Source organism: Schistocerca cancellata, chromosome 6 (genome assembly GCF_023864275.1).
Source record: "Schistocerca cancellata isolate TAMUIC-IGC-003103 chromosome 6, iqSchCanc2.1, whole genome shotgun sequence".
Lineage (NCBI taxonomy): Eukaryota > Metazoa > Arthropoda > Insecta > Orthoptera > Acrididae > Schistocerca > Schistocerca cancellata.
Window position 1 is genome coordinate 211,012,777 of NC_064631.1, and position 17,259 is coordinate 211,030,035.

General features: G+C 41.6%; 1 protein-coding gene across 2 annotated transcripts in view; it reads right to left on the reverse strand.

Annotated features, from left to right (window-relative positions):
* Positions 1 to 9,207: 9,207 nt before the first annotated feature.
* LOC126191394 (TIMELESS-interacting protein) overlaps positions 9,208 to 17,259 on the reverse strand; it is a 74,660-nt gene continuing 66,608 nt past the window's right edge. The window contains exons 4-5 of one of the 2 annotated variants that reach the window (XM_049932255.1): positions 16,618 to 16,839; positions 9,208 to 9,542 (exon numbers count right to left, since the gene is read on the reverse strand). In XM_049932255.1, the coding sequence (XP_049788212.1) occupies positions 9,267 to 9,542; positions 16,618 to 16,839 (498 nt within the window). In that variant the 3' untranslated portion in view covers positions 9,208 to 9,266. The remainder of the gene's footprint in view (positions 9,543 to 16,617; positions 16,840 to 17,259) is intronic. The other variant, XM_049932254.1, reaches the window with a different exon arrangement.

Here is a 17,259-nt window from a genome sequence, read left to right on the forward strand (position 1 = left end):
ACTGAAAGGTACTTTAATCACATTTATGATAGAATTGAGGAAGTTGAGATGCTTTGATGTGCTGAAGGCATTCTGGCTTGGTTTTAGTTACATCATAAATTTAAATACAAGATTGTAGTTGTAGTTGGAGATAGATAGCTATTGTCCAAACAGATTTGAGCCCATTTAACTTCACAAGTTATTCAACCTAATGTTAAAATACTTCAAGAAAACCTTTCCTTGTTAACTTTAAAGACCAAATACTGTCTGTACAAAGGCCTCCTAAAAGCACATTATGTACATAAAATCAATAAATAAAAATGTTTTTTTCAGAGTAAATGAAAAAGATGAACCTTTTTAAGGCCCTCTTTAACAAGTTGGACCTCCCTATTGAAAAAATCTTCAGCTGACCCTTTAGTTCCTACTGAGGCTCTAAATGAATATTTTGCTATGCTGATATCTTTACTTGACCAACACACTAGGGGACAAACCATTAAGTCCGTTAAAGTATCAGTGGATGGTAAAAACAAAACTTTTTCTACAACTGGTACTCCCAAAAATGGTCCAGAAGTCAGCTGCATGTATTCATTCAGCAGCTGCAGGGCACAATACTGCAACAGAGCAAATGATCTATCTTCTCATCAATCATCTATGCCAAAATAACAGACTTTTTCACGGTTCTCTGACCACCAGCAACTTTCTCACAGCCCGGGACCAGGAAGCCATAAACTGTTACCCAAGAAGGAATCTGACAAACAGCCTTCCAACAACAGGACCATTTGAATTCTGCCAGCACAACCCAAGGCTTTAGAATATATAGTTCGCGAACAGCTTATTAATTACTTAACATCAAATAACCTTTTAGATGAATACCAGTCTGGTTCCCAGCAAAATTGCAACACAACTGCTCTCATAAATCGCTTACACACTTACAACATTCTGTTATACCTAAGTGCAAGTCCAACAAACCTGAGCACAGCCATACAGCATGTAAAAGCCGATTTACTTACCCTAACAGTGCTTGTGCAGAGCGTAGGTTTGAAATTTAATCCATCTAAAACACAAGCAATCTTAGTCACTCACAAGAGATTTATTAGCCCTCAGTTCAGAGAATCCTCTTCCCCATTAATCCTAAATGCTGCAAAGAACATAGGAATAAATGAATCGGTCGGACCTGTGGCATTAAGTCTATTTTCACAACTTTTCAGGAGAACAAAAAAATTGTATAGATGTATGTATCTAAGCCAAATAAATATTGATTATAACTCCTATTATCTATAAAGTAATTTCTTAGAATTTAATTTTTGTTAGTGAAAATACAATTTGAACATTTCATCTGCATTTATTTTTGTTTTTCAAAAACGGACTTAATGCTTTTCAGCCCTGCAGTTACCAGTAAATTCACGACCTGTATTGATTAATAAATTTAATATGGTGTACGAGGACTATTCCGGAATTAGGGAACGTTTTGGCAGAAACAAAAAACTAAACACAAGAAATACATTTTATTATATACGTCTGAAACAGCGACTGACATACTACTGTTCCACATACTAACCAAACACATTGAGGCACTTATCAAAGTGGTGGACAAGCTTTGCCAGACATTCATTGTAAAATTCTGCCACCTGAGACTTCAGCCAGTGAGTCACACCGCCTGGAGTTCCGCATTGTCATCAAATTGCTGCGTTGGGAAACAAGTGGAAGTTGCTTGGTGCAAGATTGGGGCTGCACGGCAGATGAGAGAAAATTTCACATTTGAATGAATTAAAGAGTTCTTTAGTACGATTTGCCATGTGAGATCGGGCATTGTTGCGCAAAAAAAAATTTTGGACATCAGCTTACCTCGGCGTTTGTTTTGAATTGGTCTTCTAAGGCTGCGCGAAGTTTGACAGTACCGGGCAGAATTTATGGTTGCTCCACATTCGAGAAAATCAATAAGAGGCACACCTTGCCTATCCCAAAACACTGTCACCATCAACTTCCTTGCTGACAAATTCTGCAAACATTTTCTTTGTTTTTGGGGGGACCTTGTGTGCCCCCACTTCATGGACTGTAATTTTGTCTCACAATTAACATGTTTCACCAATGTCTCGTCACCGGTTACGATTTGATCCAGTAATGAATAACCATGTTTGTGGTAGGCCTCCAGAAATGTCAACGTTGCCCCCATTTGCTGTTCTTTATGGTGCTCTCTAAGCATTTTGGGCACCCACCCTGCACAAAATTTGTGGTAGCGTAGATTTTGAGTGACAATTTCAAACAACAAAGTCTGTGAAACTTGTGGAAAAGAAAGTGAAAGCTCTGTTATTGTGAAGCTGAGCCAATATGATTGCACTGACACGGTTCTGTGCTTGTACTCACTAGGTTTTGCAGTTTGTTGTAACCCTGCTACAAATATGTCACATTCGTTGAGTGATCAAGAAATTTTGGAAGCTTAAGAGCAAGAAATTTCTCACTAGCTCACTTCACTTTTTGTTTTTCTTGGGAGGAAAATTATACTTCCTGTCATCATTATTTTAAAATTTGTAATCTACCAAAAGACTAAAGCAAATATGAAAAATAAATCTTTAACTTTGGCCCATTTTTAGTATTTTTATCCTCGAAGATACATAAATTACATTTGCACCAATACCACTTTAATAAAAGGCACAAATGGCTGGTTTCCTACACCCTATATTCTTGTAAGTGGCTGGTCTCCAAAAGTTAGGGCCCTAATCTGGTGAGACTAAATGAGCAATAAATAAAATAAAATAAATACAGTGCAGAATGTGGCAGTTGGACACAAGCGTAAACAAACTAGAATTATGTCTACCAGAGGGGAGAGGAGTGCTGTGGGATAACAATTTCTCTCGCAGGGCAGCCAGCGTGCATCTACCTCTACATACGTACTCCATAATCTACCACAAGGTGTATGATGGAGGGTACCCTATATCACTACTAATCATTTCCTTTCCTGTTCCACTAACAAACAGCGTGAAGGAAAAACTGTCTATATGCCTCTGTATGAGACTTAATTTTTCTTATCATCATGGACCTTATGTAAAATGAACATTGGCAGCATTAGAATCATTCTGCAGTGAACTCCAAATGCTAGTTCTCTAAATTTTCTCATCACCTTCCATCTAGGAATTCCCATTTGAATTTATGAAGCACCATTGAAGCACTCATTCATTGATCGAACCTACCATTAACAAATCTAGCAGCACACCTCTGAATTGCTTCAATGTCTTCCTTTAAATTGACCTTGTGGGGATTCCAAACAATAGAGCAGTACTCAAGAATGGGTCACACACTTTCTTAAAATTGTCCCACACCTATGACCATGTTCCATTTTTCTGCAAAAGTGGAACTTGACACATGCATCATGGGGATCACTGATCCCTTCTGGTGTTTTGATGGTAGTAATTAAACTCTGTGATGAACCAGGATTAGTTTCTTCACTCATTTCAAAATCAGAAAAGAAAACAATGAGCAACACATAATGCAAAGCATTCGGTAAGTGCTACCTCGCTATTGCTTGATGATGTCGGCAGTATCGTAAATGAGGTAGTTCTGACTTGTAACGGTATTTGATGCAACCACAGTTCAAACTGCTCACCACCTAAAACTGCCATGTTGAAGTGTCCACATTATACCAACTTTTCAACTTTGGCTAGCACACAAATATACATGTTTCTTTTGTTCTAAGATACTAGGAGGTCCCACAGCTAGTACTTCATTGCATTACACAGCGTGTATGTTACACAGACCATTCAACCGTCTACAATTATTGGCATGACACCAGATCCCCAAGTTCATTGATAGTGCAAAGCATTCATGCCCTTTTTATTCTGTAAACACATTCTTACACAAATTATCTTTCAAAATTGTGCTTCACTACATGATTCACATTAACAGTAACATTTCCAGTATTTATGTGAAGAAAATGAAGCTGTTTTACACTATTTCCGAAAAAAATTGTTCATCTGGATATCATTTGCAATGCAATGGCATTTATTAGGTAATTACATATTTTGAGGGAGAACTCTCATCTATATTCGCAATTTACTGCCAATTTTTAAGGTCCCTATTTATAGTATCCAGTTACTTAAAACCAGTTCTCCGTCCTACATGGTTTTGTTAGATTACTTACTTGCACATTTTTATTATCGTTGTACCCATTTCTCTTTTCCGTTTTCTTTCCACTTTTAATTTTCTCTCTGTCTTGTAATCCTGCTTCATTTCTCACTCTGTCGCTTATATCTCTGAACCGAAGCTGAAAAAGCTCTTCCTAATGTACTATCTTTGACACTTTTTCCTTCATTGCCCCCCCCCCCCCCCTTTCATCTGGTGGGTTTTTCTCAATCTTGGGTATGACATCTTCTTACCGCTCTCTTCCAACCTTCCTAACCTGCGTCTATTTCCTCCTTGAAGGAGAATTGTACAGTTTAAAAGCTAGAAATATTTTAATAATAATAACAATAATATGAAAAGAATAGATTGCTGCTCACCATACAGATGAAATGTAGAGACAGGCACAATGAAAATGTAGTAACACTGTTCACGTTTTACGTCGCACGTCACTTAGCGTAGACCGGGACTGTGTCCTAGGCATGCCCGATGTTAACTGACTGGGCACGGCCCGTGCTGCCTGAGTTGTTGTTGTTCCACCGGCAGAGGTCGTGTCCGAATTCTCGCGTGCCCTCTGGTGGACGGGACTCTACTTGCGGCAACTACCGTCCGTGACGCGCCGTGCCGTGCCGATGTGCGCCTCCCGCGATCTTTGTGGTGGCTACTGCACTCCTCCTCCTTCGGGGGGGTGAAGCCACTGTGATCCACTGCATCGGAAGGTGAAGTGTCGGGCAGGAGCAATGACCTCCACATCCACTGGAAGGCTGGAGTCGAGGGTATCTTCCAACCCTCGAGCCGGAACCTTCGAATACGGCTGGAAGTGACCCACACGAAGAGGCTCCCGTCGTCCCACAACCGGAGCCCGGGACAGAACGAGCGACAAGCTGTCCAACTCCGGATCCTGTTCCACCTCGGGAGGGGAAAGACCCAGTGGTGGGGACGATTGGGAAGGGACGACCACAGGTGAACCAGCCTCCTGAGAAACCGGGCCTGCGAGGGGGGCCGGCTCTTGCTGGGGCATCTCTAATGATGGCGATGCCAGTGCTGGAGCTACTGGAGGCTGCCAAGGCTGAGAACCATCGCAGTGCGGCGGAGTCACAGCGGGGAGAGGCGGTAACGTCCCCTGAGAAACCAACACGGGTGCCAGCAATGGGGAAGCCGGTGTCCGAGAGGTTGGAGGGTGGGTGCCCAAATGTGGACGTAGCTGATTTTGGTGACGACGTACCACCCAGTCCCCCACCTGCAAGGTATAGAGCCGGCTGCCATTTCGTCACAGGACCACCACCGGTATCCAACATGGATTGCGACCAAATCCACGTGCCCAGACCGACATACCTAGTGGAAAGCCAGGTATTTCATTTTGCGAAGACTGGTGAGGACCAGGCCGGAGGAGGTGCAGCAGAGTCCTAGGTTGGCACCCATGGAGGAGCTCTGCGGGGCTGCGTTCTCCCATTGGTGTGGTCTGGTATGCCGTCAGGAAAAACGTCAATGCCTCCTCCGCAGGAAATTCGTGCACATACTTTTTCATCTGCGTCTTAAATGTGCGCACCATGCGCTCGGCTTCCCCATTCAATTGTGGATGGAAGGGGGGAGAGCAAACGTGCCGAATACCGAAGCGCCTACAAAAATCCTGGAAGGTCTGCGAAATAAACTGTGGTCCATTGTCCGAGACCAGGGTGATTGGCAGACCTTCCACAGAAAAAATTTTTGCTAGTGCCTGGATTGCAACTTCTGAAGTGGTTGAGGAGCAGCGAACCACATATGGGAATCGGGAACAAGCATCAATGACAATGAGCCAAAAGCCATTGAGAAACGGGCCCGCAAAATCGATGTGAACACGTTCCCATGCTTGGGTTGCCGGCGGCCATGAAAAGAACGCTGCCCTGGGAGATGCCTGTTGGCTCGCACACTGGGAACAGGTGGCCACCAAGTACTCAATTTCTCTGTAAACACTGGGCCAGTGCATATGACTGCAAGCCAAGGTTTTAGTACGGGAAACACCCCAGTGCCCCGCATGTAATAACGCGAGGACCTCCCTTCGTAAACTTGCAGGAACAACCACGCGAGGAGCTGTATCATCAGTAGCCAGAAGGAGAACTCCTTCCAAGACCGAGAGGCGGTCTCATAGAATAAAATAATTACGAAGAGGGTCCGAGGCCTGGCCTGGAGGGAGGACCACCCCTGCTGAATGAGGCGAACTACTTGCCGGAGAACCGAGTCAGCTGCCGTTTCCCTGGCGACTCGAGAACTAGTGATCGGAAAGCCATCAACTGCTTGGCGGGACGCCACATCCAAATGAAAACACATAATCTCCTCTCGATCTAACTTAGGATCCGGGCCCACTGGAAAACGGGAAAGAGCGTTGGCGTTGGCATGCTGTCCGGTAGGGCGAAAATGTATGTCATAATGGTACTTAAGAGAGGAACAAGGCCCAGCGCTGTAGTCTATGGGCTGCCCTATCCGGAATCTGAGAGGCGGGGCCAAATAACGATATTAACGGCTTATGGTCAGTGATTAACTGAATCTTCGTGCCATACAAGAAAGGGTGAAACTTGGTAACAGCGTAGACAATGGCCAAAGTCTCTTTTTCCACCTGGGAGTAATGGGCCTGCGCGGGACTAAGAGTTTTAGACGCAAACGCCAGTGGTTGCTCGGAACAATCTGCGTTACAATGGGCCAGGACCGCCCCCACCCCATACTGCAAAGCATCTGTAGCCAGGACCAACGGCTTATGGGGGTCAAAAGTAGCCAAACAAGGCGCTGACGTGAGGAGGCCCTTCAACGAGGTGAACGCTCGCTCGCATGCAGGCGACCAATCAAAAGGAACACCCTTGTGCAGAAGGCAGTACAGGGGGCAGGCTATGGTGGAAGCCCTGGGAATGAACCGGTGGTAATAGGCTATCTTGCCTAAAAAAGCTTGTAACTCTTTCAGCGAAGCGGGCCGAGGAAGGTCGACGATACCTTGGACCAAACTTCCTAGAGGCTGGACGCCGTGCCGAGAGATGGTGTAGCCCACATACTCAATGGACGGTTGGAAGAAGTTTGACTTATGCAGGTTGCAACGCAAGCCCACAGATCTGAATTTGAGGAAGAGGGTGCGAAGGTTGTGTGAGTGTTCCTTCGTGCTGCCTGAGTTGTTGTTGTTGTTGTTGTTGTTCCGCCGGCAGAGGTCGTGTCCGAATTCTCGTGTGCCCTCTGGTGAACGGGACTCTACTTGCGGCAACTACCGTCCGTGATGCGCTGTGCCGATGTGCGCCTCCCGCAATCTTTCTGGTGGCTACTGCAGAAAACAATGCAACACATTTAAGGTTTCATTATTATTATTATTGTTCCATCATGGACTTCCAGTGTTAGAAATATTATTTTCTATTTTAAGCGTTTTTATCAGCAGCGTGGCAAGTGTGCCTCATAAAGGTATTTCCTATATCTTATTCAGTGAAGAGAGATTCTTTGATTGATTGAACGTTCGTGCAAGTACCATGAAAGGTGAAAATGTGGGCTAGTGTCCAGTTTCTTGTGGCTATGTATATCTACTATGTAACATTTCCTCTGCAAAGTGAACGGTTGTCAATATTAATGTAACAGTATTATACCCAGATTTTATCTTCATTTAATTATCGGTCTCATACAGTGGATCCCATATAAAACCAGCACATCTCACACCCAAGCTTCAAGCAACAATGAACTAAATCTACCTGTCTGCACGAGATGCTGGAAGTGGTGGCGACAGGCATCCAAGCATTCCGCTGACTGCAATGGATGTTACCAGCAACACACTATAATTCTGCATGTGTGATGATGTTCATTTCTCTAGTAATGTTCCATTTAAGATCATTTATTGTGCGTGGATTGTCAATAAACTCTTTGCTTTTTAGTATGCCCCATAAATAAGTATCAGATGATGTTCAATCCAGGGACCTTGGGCGGCTGGAGCCCTTTATTGGCAAGTCCATCTTCAGGGAATACATTGGTGATGTGGACTATACTTTCGTTGGATGTGTGAGTGGTTGCCCCATCTTGTTGGAATACCGAATACAGCGTCTCCACTTTGTTAACTGTCCACAGAAAAAGTCATATATCTTTAGATATCTGGCAGTGTAATTGAAAAATATGGGGCCAATTTGCAGACGTCAAACAAAGAACATAAATTACCTTCTCTGGGTGGAGAGTTTCTTAATGCAGAATATGTGGGTTGTCCTGCGACTAGTATCTGCAATACTGGAAGGTTAGATAACCTGTTAAATGCAAGATACACCAACCCATTGCGATAACCTCCTTACCAACTTGCCGGGGGCTTCTCGTAATGTCCATGCAAATTCTGTCTGATGTTTCAGTGGTTCTCCCTGTCGGTTGCCTATTCCTCTGCACATTCTGAACAGATCCTAAAGCCGTCCACTTCTTGGTAGCAAGGTGTTTCCTGCCTATTCCTCTGCACATTCTGAACAGATCCTAAAGCCGTCCACTTCTTGGTAGCAAGGTGTTTCCTATCAGGGGACTTTGCTTGAAACATTTCTTTAATTACTGCTTGACGCCTGTCTTTATGTAACACTCCACAATATCAGTTTGTTGTTCTAATGTGAACTGCCCTATTCTTGTAACTACTCAACAACACAAGCTTCTCACAAAAACGCACACATGAACACACTGTGGCACTCAGATTTCTGAGAAAATTCAGTGTAGCCAACTTCAGACAGTGTCGCTACTTCACAAGCAATTTGACTACAGATGATTAACTGGTACTGAGGCATACTGGTTTTATGTGGAACATCTTATATTTGTTCTCCTCTGTATTTAAGGTTTGTGACGTTTCCCCACAAACCAAAAGGAATTATATTAAATGATGTTTCCTTATATTTATACCCACTTTAGGGAAAAAAAAGCAACTTGCTGTCATTCAATGAGAACCTATGGTTGAGATACTGACTAGATTAAAGGAAAATAATGTCCAGAAAATTTTGTTTGTTGTAGTTTGCAACACTGCATAAATTGAGACATAACTGTTAATTTAGCCAAGAATAAACGTCAGTGTTGGAAATAACAAAAAAAAAAAAAAAAAAAAAAAAAAAAAAAAAAAAAAAAAAAAAAATAAAAGAAACACAAGGATTTTTTATGCATTATGCAAAAATAATTGTATTTGTTCCTTATGAGTTTTAGTCATAAAATAAGCGGATAAATTAACTCGACTGCAAATCCAGTTCCATCATGTTGTCTGTTTGATTAATATTAGCACTGTTTTGACTTGCTGCACTTGTTTCAGTCTCAGTAGAAATCACTGCATCATTTGTATTTTGTGGATTCAAATTATCATTTGAGGAAGAGTTATAATCCTGTGTAGCTTCTGGTATTTCATTTACGCTGGCCATCTGTTGTGCCTTAAGTCTCTCTAATTTTCTCTGTTCTGCAATAAGTCTATTACGTCGCATACGTTCTTTTTGTTCTTCTGTAAGTGTCTGTAAACATTAAAAATGAACAACAGTTACAACAAAATACTTGTAAACTGCTTCTGCACAACAAAAAGGACACAACAACTAATACATTATAGAGAACTGTAATAATCTAACCACATAAATTGACACTTCATACCATTATCCAACAGATTTTATCTTTGGAGCATTGTAATGGTCGTCCACTAAAACTCCTCTTTAGCAAATACCTGGGAAGACAACCTTTTTTTTTTCCTCCTTAAATTTGAATTTGACTAGATTACATTGAAGGAGTGACCCAGAAACTTACTTTGATAATTATTAAGCCATAAAAGCAATCTGTAATCACAGCAATAGCCCGTGCTGGAACTTTAATCTATAGCATATGATCCTAATTTCATTGAATAATTCAAAGAGAAGCAGATCTCTGGCACACATTAAATATGATGATGAGGGATGTTAAAGACAACTACTTAAATAATGTCTTTGATTTTCTTGAGAAAAAGCAGTGGTTTACACCTACCTCCAAGTATAACATACTGACAAGAGTTCTCATACCAGGGAGATGATACTACAAGAACCACCGAAGAAAGAAGCTTACAACAGTATCAGGTTCTTTAGAAGCTACAGCAGAACAGGCTCTAGGTGACTTCTTTTCTTCATTGCCCCACCACTCTCATACCCACTACTGCCTATTTCAACTATTTCCTTCATATAGCACACTTACATCCATCTTAGGTATGATACTAATGTCATCATATGAAACAATCCTGAAATGACTCACTGCTAGAACACCTTATGATTTTCCACTCTTCTTTAGGAAAATCATCATTTTCTACAGGGTCCCCCAGTCAAAAGAGACCCCACACACGTGTAGTAATTCCACTGAATTGCCTCTGCAATATTGTTTCACCCAACAGACTGTTTCCATGCGTTTCTATGGCTGGAGCTCAGTGTTCAGTGACAATGTATAGCTATTCTGTTGAAGAGCATGTGTTTCTTGTGAAATAATGTTGGATTACTTGCTCCATTAAGACATGTCAGCGAATGTTTGTTGAATAGTTTGGTGACCGGCATTTACTGTATAAATGCTGCATAAAAAGTTAGTGAACAAGATAGAGAGCAGTGGAATGGTACTGGATCTTCATGGTGGGGGCCGGCTGCCATTATTGTAAGAAAAAGTGGCCAACACGAAACGATTGTTGGCCTCACCTGCAAAATGTGTTTGACATTTATCTCAGGAATGTGGAATGTCACGGAGCATGCCACAGAGCTGTGAAGGAAGCCAGCATATATCCATAGAGGTTTAGTATCAAGTGACCACGGCTGAGGTCGAACCTTTTTTCCCTCGGCAGAGGGATTTTGAAAGAATTGTGGCCCCCCGAAGTTACCTGATTTAATATCACTTGAATTTTTCCCCTGGGGTGCCCTATAGGGAAAGGTCTACAGGAACAAACTGTATAGCTTGGAAAATTTATGTGAGAACATCATCCATGAAATTCAGGCAGTGACACCAGAGGTTCTGGCAGCAACATTTGAGAAACTGTAGCACCATGTTCAATGACATTTACAAGTCAAGGGAGGTCACTTCCAGCACCTTTTGTGACTCATCTTTATTTCTCAATGAGCAAGGTATGGAATGTCCATTTCATTTCCTGATTTGTATGCAAAGCCTTTAATAGTAATTTAAGTAAATGTTTGTTTATGGGGCATCTCTCAAATGGGGCACCCTGCATAACAACAAATGGTGCACCATAGCCAAAATTTGCAAGACCGTGTAAATAGTTCGTTTTCAATTAACGTAACTGACTTCTTCACGGCAGCCATTCTGTGTTTTCCTTCACAAACTGAATATTGTCCAGGTCTAGAGATACAGTTACCGGGATAAACACCTCAGTTTCCCTGAGAAATGTGCTTATCTTCAAATGTGGAGGCACCTATCTCTAATATGAACAACCTTTCTTTTTCTCCACTGATCTTGGCATCTAAACTAAGGAACATTCAAAGCACTTCTGCGGCCATTTAGGCATTAATACGGTCAACTGTTTCACATACTTGAATCACTCAGTTCCAAGTTTTCCAATTATTAATGGTGGCAACTTCTCATTTTTATCGTTACAAACACACAACAGTGCTATAAACTTCTCTTTGCTTGAAAACACACAATGTTACTGAGGCAAAAAAATTGTAAAAGATTCCCATTTTGTTGAAATTCAAAAAAATTCTGGGCTCTTATCCTTTTATAAGCTGTGGAATAGTTAGCTTTACTTCCCCCACTAACATTTCTAAAAGAAGTCAAATGCACTCAATCTTCAGTGCGGCTTCTCATGCAACCTCCTACAACACATTTCCACCTTCACCACCAACAGGGATGTTTCCACTCCTTTATGTAATGGAACCATTTTCAGAGGCTGGCTCTAAATATATGAATTATGATGCATAAATGCTTTTTGTTTTCAAACAGGACATTTAGTTTCAGCATTCTAGATGGTACAAATTTTTTTCAATACACTGCACAAACAAGACTGTGGGAATTATATTTGCCTTCTATTCCAGAGATTTTAACTTCATTATGTAATGGGATTAAACTGACAGATATAATGATAATCACGTGAAAACTCCAAAGGGACTGTTGTGGGGCCATTACTGCTCACAAGAAACATAAATAATCTACTGGAAAATGCTGGGAGTTTCATGATGCTATTTGTTGTTGTCTGTAAGAAGATTGCAAGGTCACAAAACTATAACGAAATGCACGAATACCTGCACAGGATCGACAGTTGACCCTGAAAGTAAGTGCAGATAAATATGCGAGCTATTCCATTACATTGGAAACAGTGACAATTGTAAAAACCTTTGGAGTACCTATACAAAGCGAGCACAGAAAACTGTAGAAAAAGCAGATTCCAGGTTGATAGTTCGGCAACATATTTCTGTCATGTATGTTTCAGGAAATACCTGATAACGGGTTTTCTTGGCTCTTAAGAGGATTTTGCAGTCAGTCAGAGCAGTCCTAAGTAAAAATGAGGTTTTTGAATTCTTTTAGTGGTTTCTGTGGAAAACTTGGTGTCTCAAGTTATTACCACCAAAGAGCCGAATGTGATCAACGTGTTCTTGGTTCTCCCCATCCACAAGAATGTTCACATGTAATCCTTGTCTGCTGAATGGCACCAAAACTCTTTTTGTGTGGTTGAGACTTACGGCCAAACTGCTTCAAAATTGATGGCTTCATTATGTGCCATTTACACTGAACTAATACTTCTGTGCTTCCCCACATCATACTATCATTTGCAAAGGCAAATGTGTCAAATTTCATATTACCCTTTTGTTTTATTCTAAATGACTAATGGAAAATCTCATGTAAAGGTGTGAAACAAATACTAACAAAGAGATAGAGGGGTTAGCCAGTACTTACCTCAGCTCAGTACAGCCGATAGATACACAAAACAGAACACAAAATTTTTGTCCTAGGTTTCGGAACTTTGTTCCCTCGTGAGGGAGGAGGGAGGGGAATAAGGAGAAGAAGGGAAAGTAGATTCAGGTACTCACAACCCAGGTTATGAAGCAACAAGGGAAAGGTAAAAAGGGAGGGTAGCAAAGATGGAGGCATGGGTGTCAGAGGGAAGCCAAAGATATTCTAATATTCTACTGTAAGTACTGTGTCAGCTTCAAACCAAAGAGGATGCATACAGAAGTAAAGAGGTATATAGTATAAAGATAAACACATTATGTAGGATGAAAAGATGCGTGCATGGCTAAAGAGGAAAGGGAAAGAGGAGAAGACTGAAGAGTAAATGAGAGTGAGGTTGTTTAACGTATGTTCAGTCCAGGGGGATGGTGGGATGGAAGGATGTGTTGGAGTGCAAGTTCCCATCTCCGCAGTTCCGAGGGACTGGTGTTGGGTGGGAGAAGCCAAATGGCACGTACAGTGTAGCAGGTTCCTAGGTCCCTACAATTATGCTGGAGGGCATGCTTTGCTACTGGGTATTGGACATCTCCTAGGCGGACAGTTCGTCTGTGCCCGTTCATGCGCTCAGCCAGTTTAGTTGTCGTCATACCAATGTAAAGGGCTGTGCAGTGCAGGCATGTCAGCTGATAAATGACATGTGTTATTTCACATATGGCGCTGCCTTGAATTGTGTATGTTTTTCCAGTAGCGGGGCTGGAGTAGGTGGTTGTGGGTGGGGGGGGGGGGGGGGGGGGGGGATGCATGTGTCAGGTTTTGCAGCGGGGTCGGTTACAGGGGTAGGAACCGCTGGGTAGAGAAGGTGGTCTGGGAATATTATAGTTTGACAAGGATGTTACGGAGGTTAGGGGGGCGACGAAAGGCAACTCTGGGTGGTGTGGGGAGAATATTGTCAAAGGATGATCTCATTTCAGGGCTTGACTTGAGAAAGTCATATCCCTGGTGGAGTAATTTGTTGATGTATTCGAGGCCAGGATAATATTGGGTGACAAGGGGGATGCTTCTGTGTGGTCTGGGGGTAGGAACATTGTTGTTGGAGGGGGAGGAATGTATTGCTCAGGAGATCTGTTTGTGGACAAGGTCTGCAGGATAGTTGTGAGAGAGGAAAGCACTGGTCAGGTTATTGGTGTCATTGTTGAGGGATTCATCACTGGAGCAGATACGTTTGCCACGAATACCTAGGCTGTAGGGAAGGGAGTGTTTGATGTGGAATGGATGGCAGCTATCAAAGTGAAGGTACTGTTGTTTGTTTGTGGGTTCGATGTGGACAGAGGTGGGGATGTGAGCTTCAACAAGATGAAGGTCAACATCCAGGACGGTGGCTCGGGTTTTGGAGAAGGACCAGATGAAATTCAGATTTGAAAAGGAGTTGAGAGTATGGAGGAAATTAAGGAGTGTTTCTTCACCATGAGTCCACAGACTACAAAGATGTCATCTATAAACCTATACCAGGCCAGGGGAAGCAGCTGTTGGGTCTTCAGGAAAGCCTCTTCCATGCGGCCCATGAAGAGGTTGGCATAGGACGGCACCATCCTGGTTCCCATGGCCGTTCCCCTGATTTGCTTGTACGTCAGCCTTCAAAAGTGAAGTAATTATGGGTGAGAATGAAGTTGGTAAGTGTGATAAAGAACAATGTTTTTGGAAGATCTTCGGGTGGGCGTTGGGAGAGGTAGTGCTCAAGGGCAGAGAGACCATGGGTATGTGGGATGTTAGTGTAAAGGGATGTAGCATCTATGGTGACAAGAAAGGTTTCAGGTGAGAGGGGAGTGGGAATGGATTTGAGGCATTCTAGGAAGTGGTTTGTGTCTTTGATGTAGGATGGGAGTCTGCGGGTGATAGGTTGGAGGTGTTGGTCTCCCAGAGCTGAGATACGTTCTGTTGGGGCTTTGAAGCCTGCCACAATGGGACGGCCAGGATGGTTCTCTTTGTGGATTTTGGGTAATAGGTAGAAGGTAGGGGTATTCTCCCTATTACCTCATTCATTACAGTGATGAATACGAGCAGTGACAATGTACTGCTCCCTTACAACTCTCTGTTTGTGGTAAACCAGTCAGTATAACCATCTCCTATCTAGATGCAACTCTGGTACTGGTCGTGTCAAATTTTTACTCTGCTGATGAGAGACACTGTTCCTTGGCAAGCAGTAATTGTCCACTTCTCACTCTAGGATGCCTTTTTAACATCAAAGAATTTGTTCTTGCCAGTCATGGTTTTTGTTTACTTTACTTTGTATGTGAAAAACTTTGAGATGTGATTCCCAATGCCACTTACTACTATCATTATTATTATTATTATTATCATTATTACACTATGAAAAGTTAAATGTAATACTTGTCACCTACATTATCAAACAACAGAAAATACAGGATGGAATAATGACAGTATTATGAAAAGGGATAGATTGCTACTCTAAGCTTTCGGCCAAAAAGCCTTCTTCTGAATTAGACAGACAGAGAGATAGACACACACGCAGGGGTGCGTGTGTAACCACTGGCTTGTGTGGTGATGTATGTAAGAGTTGCATTTGTGTGTGTGTGTAATTCAGAAGAATGCTTACTTGTTTAATAGTCTTTTTGTTGGGCCTGTATGTGCCTCAACATTTCCACTATATGATGAAGTAGCAATCTATCCTTTTCACTTATTTTATGTCATCTCACTAGGTGACACCTAGGGCCTGGTTTTTATTGCATTTCACAGTGTCCTCATATCTTCTTACACTAAAAGCAAGTGTAAGGTGATGAGGAAAGTAACAAACATTTGTCGTTGCCCACGGACCCCCAAAAATCTTGACATTTATCCAGGAAGTGAGGTTGCCTTGCAAAATAAGCTTTTGCCGTAACAACTCCTACTATATCACAGAGGAATTCTCAAGCAGACATCATTAGACATAAAAAAACATCATAACCTTTATTGTGAATTTAACCTTAGTACAAGTAACTAACTACACGAGGGCCACACACAACACAGGTATCATAATGTTGTAGATATATATACCATGTGACATTATTTTCTTTAATCTGATAAAACACTTGTTATTCACTAATAAAAATGCTTCATTATATGGGCATCTAAATGTCTTGTACCAGTATTATGCAGTATTTTATATAATGCATTACTGTAACATAACTTAAAAGTAGCTGTTTTCAAATGAACAATGTACGTACACTACAAAGAAATTAATAAATCTAGAAATGACTGCTTCTTACATACTGGTTAAGGTGGAATAAATGACAAACAAAACATAATAATAGAAACAAAGGCTAATAACAGAAACAAAGGCAACTTCCAGTACCAGGCAGATGAGATGCGAAGTTAGTAGTGTTGGAAGATGTCAATGAAAGAGTTAGGGCACTAAAAATTATAATCAAGAGTTTCATGTGTACTTTTAAGCCCTGTGATATAGATCACAGGAACTAACCTTCTCACCAGTGTGGAATCTTTTATGCATTCATAAGCCAATATTTAAAGATATACCAGTTTGTTATTTTTTTAATGTAAACTATGTTATAATTTTAGGTGGGAGTAGAGGAAAATAACAAATTTTGCACTCCACTTATTACTCCACCCAACTTATCATTTACAGTGAAAGCATGGCAGAGCAAAGAAAGTTTCCAGACCACGGAAGTTAGTAATTACCTTGACTACTGACTGCGTCTGAGGCTGTGCTGAAGAATGTGAAGCATTCTGATGTGCCATGTGAGCCTGAGACACATGACTTAAAGATAATTGCTGGCCAATAAGAGCATCAAAAGCATCAATTGGTTCATCAATCTGCTCTTCCTTTTCGTTAACCTCATCACAAAGTGAGGCTGGTTCAACCTCATTGACAAGACCCATCCTAAGTCTCTTCACATACGTCTGCAAAATGAGATTACAGTAATTAGTCATACAGTCACTTTGTAGGCAACAGACAAACAGCACTTAATTTTAGAGAGACACTGTGGCATCTAGTATGTGCTAATAATCATAGTCTTTATATAATTGATATCTTGCAAACACCTTACGAACCTTGTTGTTTTTGCAATGTTCATTCAACACACATCAAACCACCAAACTTGAAGCTATTTAAATCATCAGCTTTCCCCAGATTTCAACATAATGAGCTGACTGAATGTTTCCCGTTTTATAATTTTCATACAGTGTCACAAGCTCTTGACGTAATCTATACACACTTGTTCCCACAATAAAGTGGTGACAATAATAATGGAGCAATAAACCTAGTTTGAACATCATGGAATATCTAGGAAGTATTTTAACTTTTTCTTCCATCCTCAATAC